The sequence below is a fragment of the Rhinatrema bivittatum genome, chromosome 3 (genome assembly GCF_901001135.1).
Source record: "Rhinatrema bivittatum chromosome 3, aRhiBiv1.1, whole genome shotgun sequence".
Taxonomy (NCBI): domain Eukaryota; kingdom Metazoa; phylum Chordata; class Amphibia; order Gymnophiona; family Rhinatrematidae; genus Rhinatrema; species Rhinatrema bivittatum.
In genome coordinates this window covers 259,808,677-259,823,562 of record NC_042617.1, presented here as the reverse complement: position 1 = coordinate 259,823,562, position 14,886 = coordinate 259,808,677, and the positions used below count along the sequence as shown (strand labels likewise).

Sequence of the window (14,886 nt, the reverse complement as noted above, 5' to 3'; positions counted from 1 at the left end):
CAATACTACTTGGATATTAAGGCTCAAGAGGACTTGGATTTCGTGTGTGCGGTGTTGTCGGGACTGCAGGCAGCCTCCCACCCATTTCAGGAGTAGTTTTGGTACATCCTACTGGTGCGGATTGGCCTACCTGAGTGCAGAGGAAGGTGAAATTACTTCTTACCTGATAACTTCCTTTCCTCTAAGGAAGGCAGACCAATCCACAACCTGACCCTGGCTGCCTACTTGGTTTTAGTTCACCCTTTGTTTGGGGACAATGCAGAGTATTCATTCTTTTGAATCAGTTTGAAGGACTGGTAAGTGAAAGAACCAGCTCCTAATTTCAGTTGATGTTGAATTTTTACTGAGCTCAGTGTTTACCAGTTGGCTGGAAATAATGAGTCGTTGACTGTTAATAATCATGTTTCAAGAATATTCAGTTTGTCCATAGTTTGGCTTTTCTAGTGATACTGGCAAGTTGATGTCGGAGCAGGGTTATATGTTAGTGATGTCAGCGAATTAGTTTTTTCTCCATCTGCTGGTAAGATTGCATAACCCACAGATGTGGATTGGCCTGCTTTCTTTAGAGGAAAGGAAATTATCAGATAGAAGTAATTTCACCTTATTCCTTGCTAAGGAATTCAAGGAAGACTCTTCAGCACCACAGATGTCTTTGTCATGGCCATTCCAATTGATGAAAGAGCCAATAATAATGGTCCTTGATGTGCCTGTCTGCACAAAATACCACCCCATAATGTTCCTAGTTCTGCATCAGCCACAGATCGAGTCCCGGCAGTGCTTGGAGGCCTTGCTTCATTTTTTTTTTTTTTTTTGCAGCAGTAGAGCTTCTGCCTTAGATGGAAAAGCTCCCTATAAGAAGCTGCCAAGAAGGGAAGAACCAGGGGGAAAGACAGAGGAAGGGGCAGAGACACAACAGGAACAGGAACCCCCAGCTTAAAAGGAGACAAATCTCTGGAATGCCCCATTCCAAATCAGACCATGCGCCATTGACAGAGGGAGCACAGGGCTGTCACTTTAGGAGCTGCTATCAGCATGGTAGTATATAAGGAGTGACATCAGTAAACATGTTGATCTCTGACTCCATCTGCTGGTAGGCATGCATAACCCGTTTGTCTTGCCTGGTCTGACTGGATGAAGAGGAAAAAATAATTAAAACCCATATCTTTATACTCCTTCATGATGCATAATCTCTGAGAAATTGGCTAATTGGAAAGTTTTCCTTCAAGCTCTTAAAATATTGATTCTAGAAATGCAACTTTTGTTACAATTTGTATGTAGCAGTAGAGAAGTCGTCATAGTTTTTCTTAATTAGAATATCTAGAAAGGGATATTTTTAACTAGAGCTACTAGAAAAACTATGATGGCTTCTTTATGACTATATATCATAAACGTACAAATTGTAACAAACGTTTGCATTTCCAGGGTCAACATAATAGGAACTTGAAAGTAAGCCTTCCAGTTAGCCAATTTCTCAGACATAGGACATTATGCACAACTCAGATAAAGTAAAACATTCAAGCTAAAAATACAGATACCTGGTGGGTTTTAATTTATTTTTTTTATGGTGTACTTGCAGTTTTATGTGATTTTTATAGTTGACATTTTTTTCTTATATTTATTTTTAAATAAAGATTTGGGGTTTTTTTTACCCCAAATATATTTGCAGTTAAATCTTTGGTTTATATTTACACATTTAACTCCCTCTCCTTCTGTAATATCTCTGCTAAGATTGCTAGCAATAGTGCCACTCCATGCTAGACTATGGTGATGGTTTTAGCAATATGATCCATTGAGAACTGAGACCACCAACTCATTCCACACAGGCACCACTGACCTTCAGAGGTTGTGCGGCCCAGGGCAAATCATCCACAGTGGGGCACCGGAATGTTGATGTGTGCAGCCTATGGATACCATGGCAGCTCAGGGCCCAGTGCAGTCGTCCCTGTTTGACCCCCCTCCCCCATGCACTTAAGGATGGCCCTGCACACAGACCACCAAATGTCTTGAAGATAGTAAAGGCCTTGATCAGATTGAAACCAGTAGCCTAGAAGTGAAGGGCTTTGTAAACTTGAATCGGTCAAGCTCCCTTGAATCCTGGTCAAATATAAAATTGGTTAAAGGAAATCAAAAAAGTAGTGATAACATTTGTTATCCTAATAAAGGTGGCAGTTAAAGTAGCAAGTGTATCATCTCTATCCAGCTACTTTATTTTTAATAATGATGACCTAATGATAAGGGCCTGTGATTGATACAGGGTATTTATTGCTGTTTGTACTTTTTGAAGTGCATGGAGGTTGCGACTTTGTTTATATTTCAGACTTTTACTTAGTTTAATCCTTGTGGATTTTTTTTTTTTTTTTAACTGCAGCACCTTTTCCACCAGTGCTAACAATTACTGGGAAATATAAAATGAGGCCTGGGGGTGCAGAGGAAGGCAAGGAGCTCTGAAGAAAGCTTGCTTGCGGGGATGGGAGAGGGACTGGAGCCTGAAGTACATTATCCCTGTATACTGCATGATATGAATTTATTAACCACTTGATTATTTTAGTTATGCAAATTAAAATTAAAACTCACTGTTTTCGGGTTAGCTGAGGTAAGCTGATTTAGTTCGGTTTTAATTAACTGTAGCACGCTACTTCCTAGCCCTCCCTGTTAAAGAAGACCACGGACTCCAGCCTTGCACTGATGGCCTAACAGCTCTCCCCACATGATAATCCAGGGGAAAAAGAATAAAAACTCTGTAGATCTGTAGCCAGTTCAGCAAGAATGAAAGAAAATTCTTTTCTGACCCCAATTATAGTGATTGTCTTAAAATTGCTACATTCATACTTTCTAGTGTGTAGCTAGTGGTGTGCTGGAGGGGTCCTCTAGGAGCCTTTCATTAAATAAGTTTAGTTTAAACCAAAGAGTGTCCTTCCAAGTGGAGCAGAGCTGGGAGAGTCCCATGATCAGAAAGGAGTAGTGATATCACCATACTCGCTAATATTCTTGTCTTCTGTAAGGTTGCCCAGTTTACTTTTGAATTGATTCAGCTTGATTGCCATAACTGTGGCAGAGAAAATGCTCCATAATTTCTTCACTGAGTAACAAAGCAAACCTCATCTTTGAAAGGTGATATAAATGTAAGCCTGTAACCTCTCTCTTGAGTTTGTGGCCCTTTTTTTTTTATACCTTTTCAAAGATTTGGGTGTCAGAAACCAAAGCCCGTACACTTACTTTGGCTTGTCGACGGTCTTTTAAATGGCGGAAGAGTGCCAGTCTGTCCTTACCATTGCAGGAATTTACAGTGTGGTTGCTGTTTTTCTTTTTCAGAACAGCCCTGAGAGTGATGTGGAGCGAGAGAAAGAGAAAAGCAGGAAAGAGAGGGAGAAAGAGAATGAAAAAGACAATGATCGAGAGAGGGAGAAAGAAAGAGAACGGGAAATAAAGAAAGAGGCTGAGCGTTCAGACTCACGTCGCAAGTCTCCCAAACAAACCTCAAAGAAGGAGAAAGTAAGTGCCTGCAAGCAGGATAGGCTCATTGAAGAAAAACAGCTTTAAAAAAAAAAGAGTAAATTCCTGATGATAGATTTGGGAGAGCAGATTGTAATAAGAGTAGGAAGGTTAGTGTGGGAGCAAGAATTTGAACGGATGTATTACAGAAGCAGTTTTTATACTATTTGGTATAGCTGCAATGTTCGTGGGTACTGTTTACTCTGTTTTTGTACTGTTTTTCAAAAGGAAAGTATGCACATACTTTTAGTTTGAAAATTGCCTTGGGGAAAAGGTACCCATAGAGATTTGCACGTGCTTTTTCTGCAGATAGATACTTTTTCCATCCAAAACTATGCACATAGGGCCAGATTTTAAAAGGGTTACGCGCATACCTTATACGCGTAACCCTTTTAAACCCTCCCTGCGCGCGCCGAGCCTATTTTGCATAGGCTCGGCGGCACGCGTAAGTCCCGGGGCTTGCAAAAAGGGGCGGTCGGGGGTGTGGCCAGGGGTGTGGTTTTGGATCGGGGGCGTGTGAGTGGTACGGGGGCCTGGCGCGCGTAAGTTACTACTGCCCGGAGCGGTCTCGGAGGGAACGGGCAGCGCGCGCAGGGCTCGGCACACGCAAGTTGCACAAATGTGCACCCCCTTGCGTGCGCCAACCCCAGATTTTATAAGATACGCGCGTATCTTATAAAATCCAGCGTACTTTTGTTCGCGCCTGATGCGTGAACAAAAGTACGCGCGCGCTCTCTTTTAAAATGTACCCCATAGTGTTCTCCCTCAGCCTAACTACAGCCCAGGACGCCTCTGCTACAGTGTGGGTAAAAGTATGCATGTTGTGGAACTATGCTCCTACTTTTCTTCATGGACAAGGGGGACAATAATCAGCCATACAAGTGGAACAATATCCTTTGACTGTGCCAATAAGGAGAAGCTCTCTCAGTCCTCAGAAAATCCAAGAACATTTTCTGAGCATGCACAGGTGTTCCCTTTGCAATGAAAAACACCTTTAGTGCCATCAGTCTTTGGTGCAGAATTTTTGCTGGTGTCATATCTTTGCCAGCACCATCAGCTTCTTGGCATTGATCAAGCAAAGTTATTCATTCTGAATCTACTCCAGCTAAACAATGTATGCTGCAAGCCTTTTTTAAAATGTTGAAATCTATTTATTAATAGCACACAATGTAGGCTTAAAACACATGGTACTTATCGTGCTCTGATACATAAGAACATGCCATACTGGGTCTTTCCAAGGGTCCATCAAGCCCAGCATCCTGTTTCCAACAGTGGCCAATCCAGGCCACAAGAACCTGGCAAGTACCCACAAACTAAGGGGTAGATTTTCAAAGGGGTATGCGCGTATCCCCCGAAAACCTACCCTAAACTCCCCTTGCGCGCGCTGAGCCTATTTTGCATAGGCTCGGCGGCGTGCGCAAGCCCCGGGACGCGTGTGTCGGGGACGTGTCGGGGGCATGGCGCGAGTGACGCCGCGTTTCGGGGGCGTGGCGCCGGCCCGGGGGCGTGGTCGAGGCCTCCGGACCAGCCCCCGGGTCGGGTGATGGCGCAGGCGTAAATCTACCAACAAAGGTAGGGGGGGGTTTAGATAGGGCCGGGGGGGTGGGTTAGGTAGGGGAAGGGAGGGGAAGGTGAGGGGAGGCGGTAGGAAAGTTCCCTCCGAGGCCGCTCTGATTTCGGAGCGGCCTCGGAGGGAACAGGCAGCGCGGCTGGGCTCGGCGTGCGCAGGTTGCACAAATGTGCACCCCCTTGCGCGCACCGACCCCAGATTTTACAAGATACGAGCGGCTACGCGCGTATCTTATAAAATCCAGCGTACTTTTGTTCGCGCCTGGTGCACGAACAAAAGTATGCCCGCGCGTACATTTATAAAATCTACCCCAAAGTCTATTTCATGTTACTGTTTCTAGTAATAGCAGTGGCTATTTTCTAATTCAATTTAATTAATAGCAGGTAATGGACTTCTCCTCCAAGAACTTATCCAATCCTTTTTTAAACACAGCTACACTAACTGCACTAACCACATCCTCTGGCAACAAATTCCAGAGTTTAATTGTGCGTTGAGTGAAAAAGAACTTTCTCCGATTAGTTTTAAATGTGCCACATGCTAACTTCATGGAGTGCCTCCTAGTCTTTCTATCATCTGAAAGAGTAAATAACCGATTCTAGACATCTCATGATTTTAAACACCTCTATCATATCCCCCCTCTATCATATCCCCCCTCTATCATATCCCCCCGTGCCACGCTACATTTAAAAAGAAACTTAAGACTTGGTTGTTCGAACAAGCTTTCCCATAGAACTAATGAGCAAGAAAAAAGGCATTTCATATCCTCCGTATCTTCCCCAGCTTATATTATATACCTTTTCTCAAATTAACTATTTTATGTTTATTTATGTTTATTTATGTTTTCTCAAATTAACTATGTTCAATGTAAACCGCTAAATGTTCAATGTAAACCGCTAAATGAAGCGATAGTTACGGTTCCTTAGCGATAGTTTTGGTTCCTTGTAAACCGGGGTGATATGTATACTATACAGGAACCCCGGTATATAAATTCTTTAAATAAATCTCTTCTCCAAGCTGAAAAGTCCTAACCTCTTTAGTCTTTCCTCATAGGGGAGCTGTTCCATTCCCCTTATCATTTTGGTCACCCTTCTCTGTACCTTCTCCATCGCAATTATATCTTTTTTGGGATGCGGCGACCAGAATTGTACACAGTATTCAAGGTGCGGTCTCACCATGGAGCAATACAGAGGCATTATGACATTTTCCGTTTTATTCACCATTCCCTTTCTAATAATTCCCAACATTCTGTTTGGTTTTTTGAATGCCGCAGCACACTGAACCGACGAGTTCAATGTGTTAACCACTATGACGCCTAGATCTCTTTCTTGGGTGGTAGTACCTAATATGGAACCTAACACTGTGTAACTATAGCATGGGTTATTTTTCCCTATATGCATCACCTTGCACTTATCCACATTAAATTTCATCTGCCATTTCGATGCCCAATTTTCCAGTCTGACAAGGTCTTCCTGCAATTTATCACAATCTGCTTGTGATTTAACTACTCTGAACAATTTTGTATCATCTGCAAATTTGATTACCTCACTCATCTTATTTCTTTCCAGATCATTTATAAATGTATTGAAATGTAAGGATCCCAATACAGATCCCTGAGGCAGTCCACTGCCCACTCCCTTCCACTAAGAAAATAGGAAAATTGGTTCTTACCTGCTAATTTTTGTTCCTGTAGTACCAAGGATCAGTCCAGACCGCTGGGTTTTGTCTCCCTTCCAGCAGAGGGAGTCAGAGAAAAAAAACTGAAAAGGCACCCCTCTTAACCTGGTGTGCCACCTATGATCCCTCAGTGTATACGATATCAAAGCAGAATAACCAATAAAGGAGAACAAATCCCCAAACATAACAACTAGTGGCTACAACAATACACGCGGTAAACTAAACAAACCGTACCGCTGCACAACTACCCATGAAGAATATTCCTTCCCATGCTTGTAAAGAACTCTGCCGAGATAAGAAGAAGGAAGAAAACATACAGAAAAAATGGACTCTCCAAAAAAAACTTAAGGGTGGGCATCTGGACTGATCCTTGGTACTACAGGAACGAAAATTAGCAGGTAAGAACAAATTTTCCTTTCCCTGTACGTACCAGGATCAGTCCAGACCGCTGGGATGTACCAGAGCTGCCCTAATTGGGGTGGGATCTGGAGAGTTCCGCACGAAGAACACTGCTGCCAAAACAGTCGACCTCCGGATCTCGGACGTCCACACTATAATGTTTCGCAAAAGTATGCAAGGCTTTCCAAGTGGCTGCTCTACAAATCTCCTGCGGCGAGGCCGACTGGCTCTCCGCCAAAGAGGCCGCTTGTGACCTGGTAGAGTGTGCTTTCAAGCCTTCTGGTATGGCACGCCCTGCGCAAAGATAAGTGGAGGAAATGGCCTCCTTCAACCACCTAGCAACCATAGCTTTGGATGCTTTGTGTCCCTGTCTAGGACCAGACAATAAGACAAACAAATGATCTGATAATCGAAAAGCATTGGTCACCTCTAGCTAGCGAAGGAGAACCCGGCGCACATCCAACTTATGCAGATCCTTATATGTCGCAGAAGTCGGATCCAAATTCGGGAAGGCCAGTAATTCTACCGTCTGATTGACATGAAAAGCCGATACCACCTTGGGCAAGAAGGAGGGAACGGTCTACAGCGAAACTCCGGAATATGAAGATACGGATCCTGACACAACAAAGTTTGAAGCTCTGAAATTCGCCGTGCGGAGGTAATGCCTACCAAAAAAACAGTCTTGAGCGTCAAATCCTTCAACGTAGCCCACTGGAGGGGCTCAAAAGGAAGACCACATAAGCCCTTGAGAACTAAATTCAAGCTCCAGGCAGGACAAATTTGTCGTGCCAGCGGGCGCAAATGCTTGGCTCCCTTTAAAAAAACGGGACACATCCGGATGAGCTGCCAGTGAAAAGCCATCAATCTTGCCCCGCAGGCAACCCAGTGCCGCGACCTGCACCTGGAGAGAACTGCAAGCTAGATCTTTCTTCAGTCCCTCCTGCAGGAAGGATAGGATGTGTGCCACCGAAGACAGACGCGGAGAGATGATCAAACCTTGGCACCAAGAGTCGAAAACTCTCCAAACACGAATATAGGCCAACGATGTGGACGATTTCCGTGCTTGCAAGAGGGTAGAAATAACCGAATCCGAATATCCCCTGTTCCTCAATTGCCTCCTCTCATAAGCCAGGCCGCTAGACAAAAGCGATCCGCTCGATCGAAAAATACTGGCCCTTGCCGAAGAAGATTTGGAAGGTGGGTGAGACGCACCAGACTGTCGATCGCCAACGAGATCAGATCCGCAAACCACGGCCTTCGGGGCCACTCTGGGGCTACCAGAATGACAGACCCCATGTGGTTCTCTATCTGACGCATGATCTTGCCCACTAGTAGCCAAGGCGGAAACACATACAGCAGTACACCGCGAGGCCACGGAAGGACGAGAGCATCCACTCCTTCCGACCCGTGGTCTCTCCGATGACTGAAAAACTGGGGCACCTTTCCATTTGTCCGAGTTGCCATCAGGTCGAGGTGTGGAACCCCCCAACGACGAGTGATCAGCCGGAGAGCTGCGTCGGACAATTCCCACTCGCCAGGATCTAGATGCTGGTGGTTGAGAAAGTCTGCCTGCACATTGTCCGGCTATGTGCGAGGCCGTCAACTCTCTGGCTATGTGCGAGGCCGTCAACCGGACCAGATGCCGCTCTGCCCACGTCATGAGCCTTTCGGCCTCCCAGGCCCCCGACCGGCTCCTGGTTCCCCCTTGGCGGTTGATGTAGGCTACCGTCGTCGCGTTGTCTGACAAGACTCGCACCGCATACTGAGCTACCAGAGGGAGAAAAACATGTAACGCCAGGCATACCGCCCTGGTTTCCAATCGATTGATTGATCATGTCGCCAAATAACTTGTCCAACGACCCTGAGCGAATTGTGACTGGCAAACTGCTCCCCAACCAGTGAGGCTGGCATCCGTCGTGACTGTTACCCACTGCGGCTCCTCTAGGTCCATCCCCTGTAACAAGTGGGCCGGAATCAACCATCAATCAAGACTGGACCTGGCAGGTTCCATCAGTGGCAAAGGCAGGCGAAACTCCTCCGATTTCGGATCCCACCGAGAAAGCAATGTGCGTTGTAATGGTCTCATATGCGCCCATGCCCAGGGAACCACTTCCAGAGTAGACGCCATGGAACCAAGTACCTGCAAATAATCCCATACTATGGGCAGGGGTAAGGACATGAGCTGACTGATCTGCGCCACTAACTTGAGCCTCCTCTCCTGAGTGAGAAAGACCTTGCCTTCCGAGGTGTCGAAGCATGCACCCAGGAAGTTGAGAACCTGAGATGGTACCAACTGGCTCTTGGCAAAGTTGACCACCCAACCAAGGGACTGGAGTTGGAGTAGAACCTTGCTCACTGCTTCCCGACAGAGGCTCTCCGATTTGGCCCGGACGAGCCAATCGTCCAGGTATGGGTGAACCAAGATCTCCTCCCGCCAGAGGGCCGCTGCTACGACTACCATAACCGACCGTAGAGTCTCCATGCGAAATCGGGGAACCCGAAGTGCTCGGTTGACTGCCTTGAGATCCAAAATTGGCCGGAAGGACCCCTCCTTCTTCGGGACTCTGAAATAGATGGAGTACCTGCCGGCCCCGCGCTCCTCTGGAGGCACCGGAACAATAGCCCCCAGGGATTTCAAGCGACTCAGGGTTTGCCCGACTACCTCTTGCTTGGGCAGAGAGCCCGCGGGAGAAATCAGAAAAAGATCCCTTAACGGGCGGGCAAAATCCAACTCGTAACCGTGGGCGATGATATTGAGGACCCACTGGTCCGACGTGATCCTGACCCACTCCTCGAGAAACAGGGAGAGACAACCTCCCACCACTGGAACCGGGGAGAGGGTCGGAACACCTTCATTGGGACTGCTTACCTCCGGTGGCCCCTTGAGAGCCTCCCTCCCGAAATGGCCTCCGACCACAAAAGGAAGTAGACCAAGACTGAGCTCTCTGAGTCTGTTGTCGGGCGGGAAAAGTGGGTGGCCGCGACTGCCGAATCTGCGCTGTCCTCGGAAACGGTAACGCGCTGCCCCAAAGGGCCTGGAAGACTTAGGCTTGTCTTCTGGCAATTTATACACCTTATTCTCCCCAAGAGACTTAATAAGGGCGTCGTGTTCCTCCCCAAACAACAATTTTCCCTTAAAAGGAAGATTACCCAACTGAGTTTTGGAAGAAATGTCCGCGGACCAATTCCGGAGCCAGAGAAGCCGTCTAGCCAAAACTGCAGTGGCCATGTTGCATGAAGATGCCCGCAACAGATCATATAATGCATCCACTGTGTAAGCTACCGCGGACTCCATCCTATTCGCCTGATCTGCTTCCTCTGGCGGCAACACCTGTGATGTGAGCATTTGCTGGACCCACCCTAGGGTTGCTCGCTGCATGAGGCTACTGCAGACCGCCACTCTGACACAGAGTGCTGACACCTCAAAAATGCGCCTGAGGAGGACCTCTAGCCACCTATCCTGTAAGTCCTTAAGAGCCGTTGCTCCCGTAACAGGAATGGTCTGCTTGGTGACCGCAGTAACCGATGCGTCCACCTTGGGAATCCTGAGGATATCCAAGGCTTCCTCGGGTAAAGGGTAGAGTTTGTCCATCGCCCGTCCCACCCGCAGGGTCGCGTCTGGAGATTCCCACTCCCGAGTGACCAACTGCTTAAGCATTGGGTGTCAAGGAAAAGTTGGGGGCAGGGCACGCAGCCCCAAGAGTACTGGTTTTCCCTTAACTGGCTCCGAACTGGGGACTGGTGCCTCTACTTCCAATTCCTCCAGGACATAGGGGATCAAGGGATCCAACTCCTCCCAGCGAAACAGCTGAGAAACCCAGGGGTCATCCCCCTCTACTGAAGTGGACTCAACACCCTCATCTAGGTTTTGGAGGAGAGGATCCAGAAAAGATCCCAAGGGAACAGGATCCGGACCCTCCCCCCCCCGTGGGGGGTCAGAAGGGGCATCCAGAGACGTGTCCCGCCATGCAATCTTTGCGGGAGGGGGCTGCTCATCCTGCTGTTGAGCATCCGCCTCCAAAAAAGCCTTATGCATAAGTAAAATAAATTTTGAAGAAAAAACTGACTGGCCCTTTAAGGGATGCGATAGGTGAGGAGGAGGGGGGAGGACCGGGCTCCCCGAGGGGGCGGGCCCCAGATCGCGTGGTCGATCGGGACTCAGACTGGTAGGAGAAACCGGAGAATCCTCTCCCCCAGTCGGCAGGCAGGGCTCCGACAAAATGGCCGCTGTTCCCGCATGCGCCGGCGACGATCGCGATCGCCGTTCCGCGCCTCATGGCAAAATGGGCCCAAAATCTCCCCCGGATGAGGCCCCCCCCCGGAGGCAGCGGGCGCAAACCCCCGTCCCGCGAGAGGTGCAGGCCCGCCTCCCCACATGCTGAGCACGATAGTCCTCGTGGCATCCCAGGGGGTTTCCAAACAGCGTGGTAGGAAAGAAAAAGGAAGAACTTACAATACCCTGCCGACTCGCGGCCTTCCGGAGCTCTGGGAACGCTGCAATACCCGAGGAAACTAGTCTCGGGGCGCCGAAGGGAGGGACTGGCCCACCGGTTAATCCCCCTCCAGAGAGAGACGGCCCTTCGGGAACAAGGCTTTTAGAGCTGCCAACCCCTGCCTTACCTCTACCTGCTGAGTGAAAAGCCTGGGAAAATAAAACCGCACTGAGCTCTTTTTTTTTTTATACAACCAACTTGCTGTAGCCAAAGGTGTTAACTAAAATATCCAGAGCCTTAGAACTCTGTAAAAAAAAAAAAAAAAAAAAGATATAACTAAATTTAAAGAAATTGAAATATCAGGACCCCAGGTTCTGTCAACCCTTCTGCTGAGAGTCAGAGAAAATACTGAGGGATCGCAGGTGGCACACCAGGTTAAGAGGGGTGCTTTTCAGTTTTTTTTCTCTGACTCCCTCTGCTGGAAGGGAGACACAACCCAGCGGTCTGGACTGATCCTGGTACGTACAGGGAATGTCCATTTAATCCTACTCTCTGTTTCTTGTCTTTTAGCCAGTTTGTAATCCATGAAAGAACATAGTCACCTATCCCATGACTTTTTACTTTTCCTAGAAGCCTCTCATGAGGAACTATGGCAAACACCTTCTGAAAATCTAAGTACACTACATCTACCAGTTCACATTTATCCGCATTTATTAACTCCTTCAAAAAAGTGAAACAGATTTGTGAGGCAAGACTTGCCTTGGGTAAAGCCATGCTGACTTTTTTCCATTAAACCATGTCTTTCTATATGTTCTAAACATCAAAATCACAGAACAATTTCCACTATTTTTCCTGGCACTGAAGTCAGGCTAACCGGTCTGTAGTTTCCCAGATCGCCCCTGGAGTCCTTTTTAAATATTGGGTTTACATTAGCTATCTTCCAGTCTTCAGGTACAATGGATGATTTTAATGATAGGTTACAAATTTTTACTAATAGGTCTGAAATTTCATTTTTGAGTTCCTTCAGAACTCTGGGGTGTATACCATACGGTCCAGGTGATTTACTACTCTTCAGTTTGTCAATCAGGCCTACCACATTTTCTAGGTTCACTGTGATTTGGTTCAGTCCATCTGAATCATTACCCATGAAAACCTTCTCCAATACGGGTACCTCCCCAACATCCTCTTCAGTAAACTCCGAAGCAAAGAAATCATTTAATCTTTCTGCGATTGCCTTATCTTCTCTAAGTGCCCCTTTAACCTCTCGATCATCTAACGGTCCAACTGACTCCCTCACAGGCTTTTTGCTTTGGATATATTTTAAAAAGTTTTTACTGTGAGTTTTTGCCTCTACGACCAACTTCTTTTCAAATTCTCTCTTATCAATGTCTTACATTTAATTTGCCAACGCTTATGCATTCTCCTATTTTCTTCTGTTGGATCCTTCTTCCAATTTTTGAATGAACTTTTGGCTAAAATAGCCTCTTTCACCTCCCCTTTTAACCATGCTGGTAATCATTTTGCCTTCTTTCCACCTTTTTTAATGCATGGAATACATCTGGACTGTGCTTCTAGGATGGTATTTTTTAACAATGACCACGCCTCTTGCACACCTTTTACCTTTGTAGCTGCTCCTTTCAGTTATTCTAACAATTTTTCTCATTTTCTCAAAGTTTCCCTTTTGAAAGTTTAGCATGAGAGCCGTGGATTTGCTTACTGTCCCCCTTCCAGTTATTAATTCAAATTTGATCATATTAGGATCACTATTGCCAAGTGGCCCCACCACCATTACCTCTCTCACCAAATCCTGTGCTCCACTGAGAATTAGATCTAAAATTGCTCCCTCTCTTGTCAGTTACTGAACCAATTGCTCCATAAAAATGTCATTTATTCCATCCAGGAACTTTATATCTTTAGCATGTACCGATGATACATTTACCCAGTCAATATTGGGGTAATTGAAGTCTCCCATTATTACTGCACTACCAATTTGGTTAGCTTCCCTAATTTCTTTTAGCATTTCACTGTCTGTCTCACCATCTTGACCAGGTGGATGGTAGTATACTCCTATCACTATAGTCTTCCCTGACACACAAGGGATTTCTACCCATAAAGATTCAATTTTGTATTTAGTCTCATGCAGGATGTTTTTCCTATTGGACTCTATGCCATCCTGGTCATAAAGCGCCACACCGCCTCCTGTCATTGCGATATAATTTGTACCCCGGGTATAGCACTGTCCTATTGGTTGTCGTCCTTCCACCATGTCTCTGAGATGCCAATTAAGTCTATGCGTTCATTTACTGCTATACATTCTAATTCTCCCATCTTACTTCTTAGACTTCTGGCATTATCATACCACATTTCAAAGTTTGTTTTTTGTTTGTATTTTCATTATGCTTTTTATTTGATAGGGATAAGTTAGAATTTTTTAGCTCAGGTGAGTTTTTAGTTACAGGCACTTGGACTACTTTTCTTATGCATCATTAGTATCCTTTGAAGATACTTTTCTCCGACCATGCGCTGCTGAGCGACTGTTGGCTTTCCCCTTTGTTCTAGTTTAAAAGCTGCTATCTCCTTTTTAAAGGTTAGCGCCAGCAGTCTGGTTCCACCCTGGTTAAGGTGGAGCCCATCCCTACGGAAGAGACTCCCCCCTTCCCCCAAAAGGTTCCCCAGTTCCTAACAAAACTGAATCAGTCTTCCTTCCACCATCGTCTCATCCACACATTGAGACTCCGGAGCCCTGCCTGCCTCTGGTGACCTGCGCGTGGAACAGGAAGCATTTCAGAGAATGCTACCCTGGAGGTTCTGGATTTAAGCTTTCTACCTAAGAGCCTAAATTTGGCTTTCAGAATCTCCCTCCCACATTTTCCTATGTCGTTGGTGCCCACATGTACCCATGACAGCCGCTCTCTCCCCCAGCACTGTCTAAATCCTATCTAGGGTGACGCTGAAGGTCCGCCACCTTCGCACCAGGTAGGCATGTTACCAGGCGATCCTCATGCCACTAGCCACCCAGCTGACTACATTCCCTAATAATCGAATGCACCGACTATGATGGCCGACCTAACCCTTCCCTCCTGGGCAGTAGGGCTTGGGGAGATAGGTGCGAAAGGACAATGTATCACCTGGAGAGCAGGTCCTTGCTACAGGATCCTTTCCTGCTGCACCAGTTTGATGCTCTCCAGTCATGAGACCTTCTTCCTCCAAGGCAGCACCAGGGCTGCCAGGCTGAAGTTGGGACTTGGCTACTAAGTCCCTGAAGCTACTATGTCCCTGTTGCTCTCCCAGAATAGAGGAAGAGTGCTGGCAGTAGTT

The 14,886-nt window shown here is 46.6% G+C and overlaps 1 protein-coding gene across 6 annotated transcripts in view; it reads left to right on the top strand.

Moving 5' to 3' along the window:
- The window catches only part of LOC115087389 (pre-mRNA-processing factor 40 homolog B-like), a 205,569-nt gene that overhangs the window by 187,216 nt on the left and 3,467 nt on the right, over positions 1-14,886 (top strand). For all 6 annotated transcript variants that reach the window (XR_003855511.1, XM_029594517.1, XM_029594515.1 and 3 more), the window contains one exon: positions 3,313-3,492. Coding sequence is in view for 5 of the 6 variants with exons in the window: in XM_029594517.1 (XP_029450377.1) it covers positions 3,313-3,492 (180 nt within the window). In the remaining variant the exon portion in view is untranslated. The remainder of the gene's footprint in view (positions 1-3,312; positions 3,493-14,886) is intronic.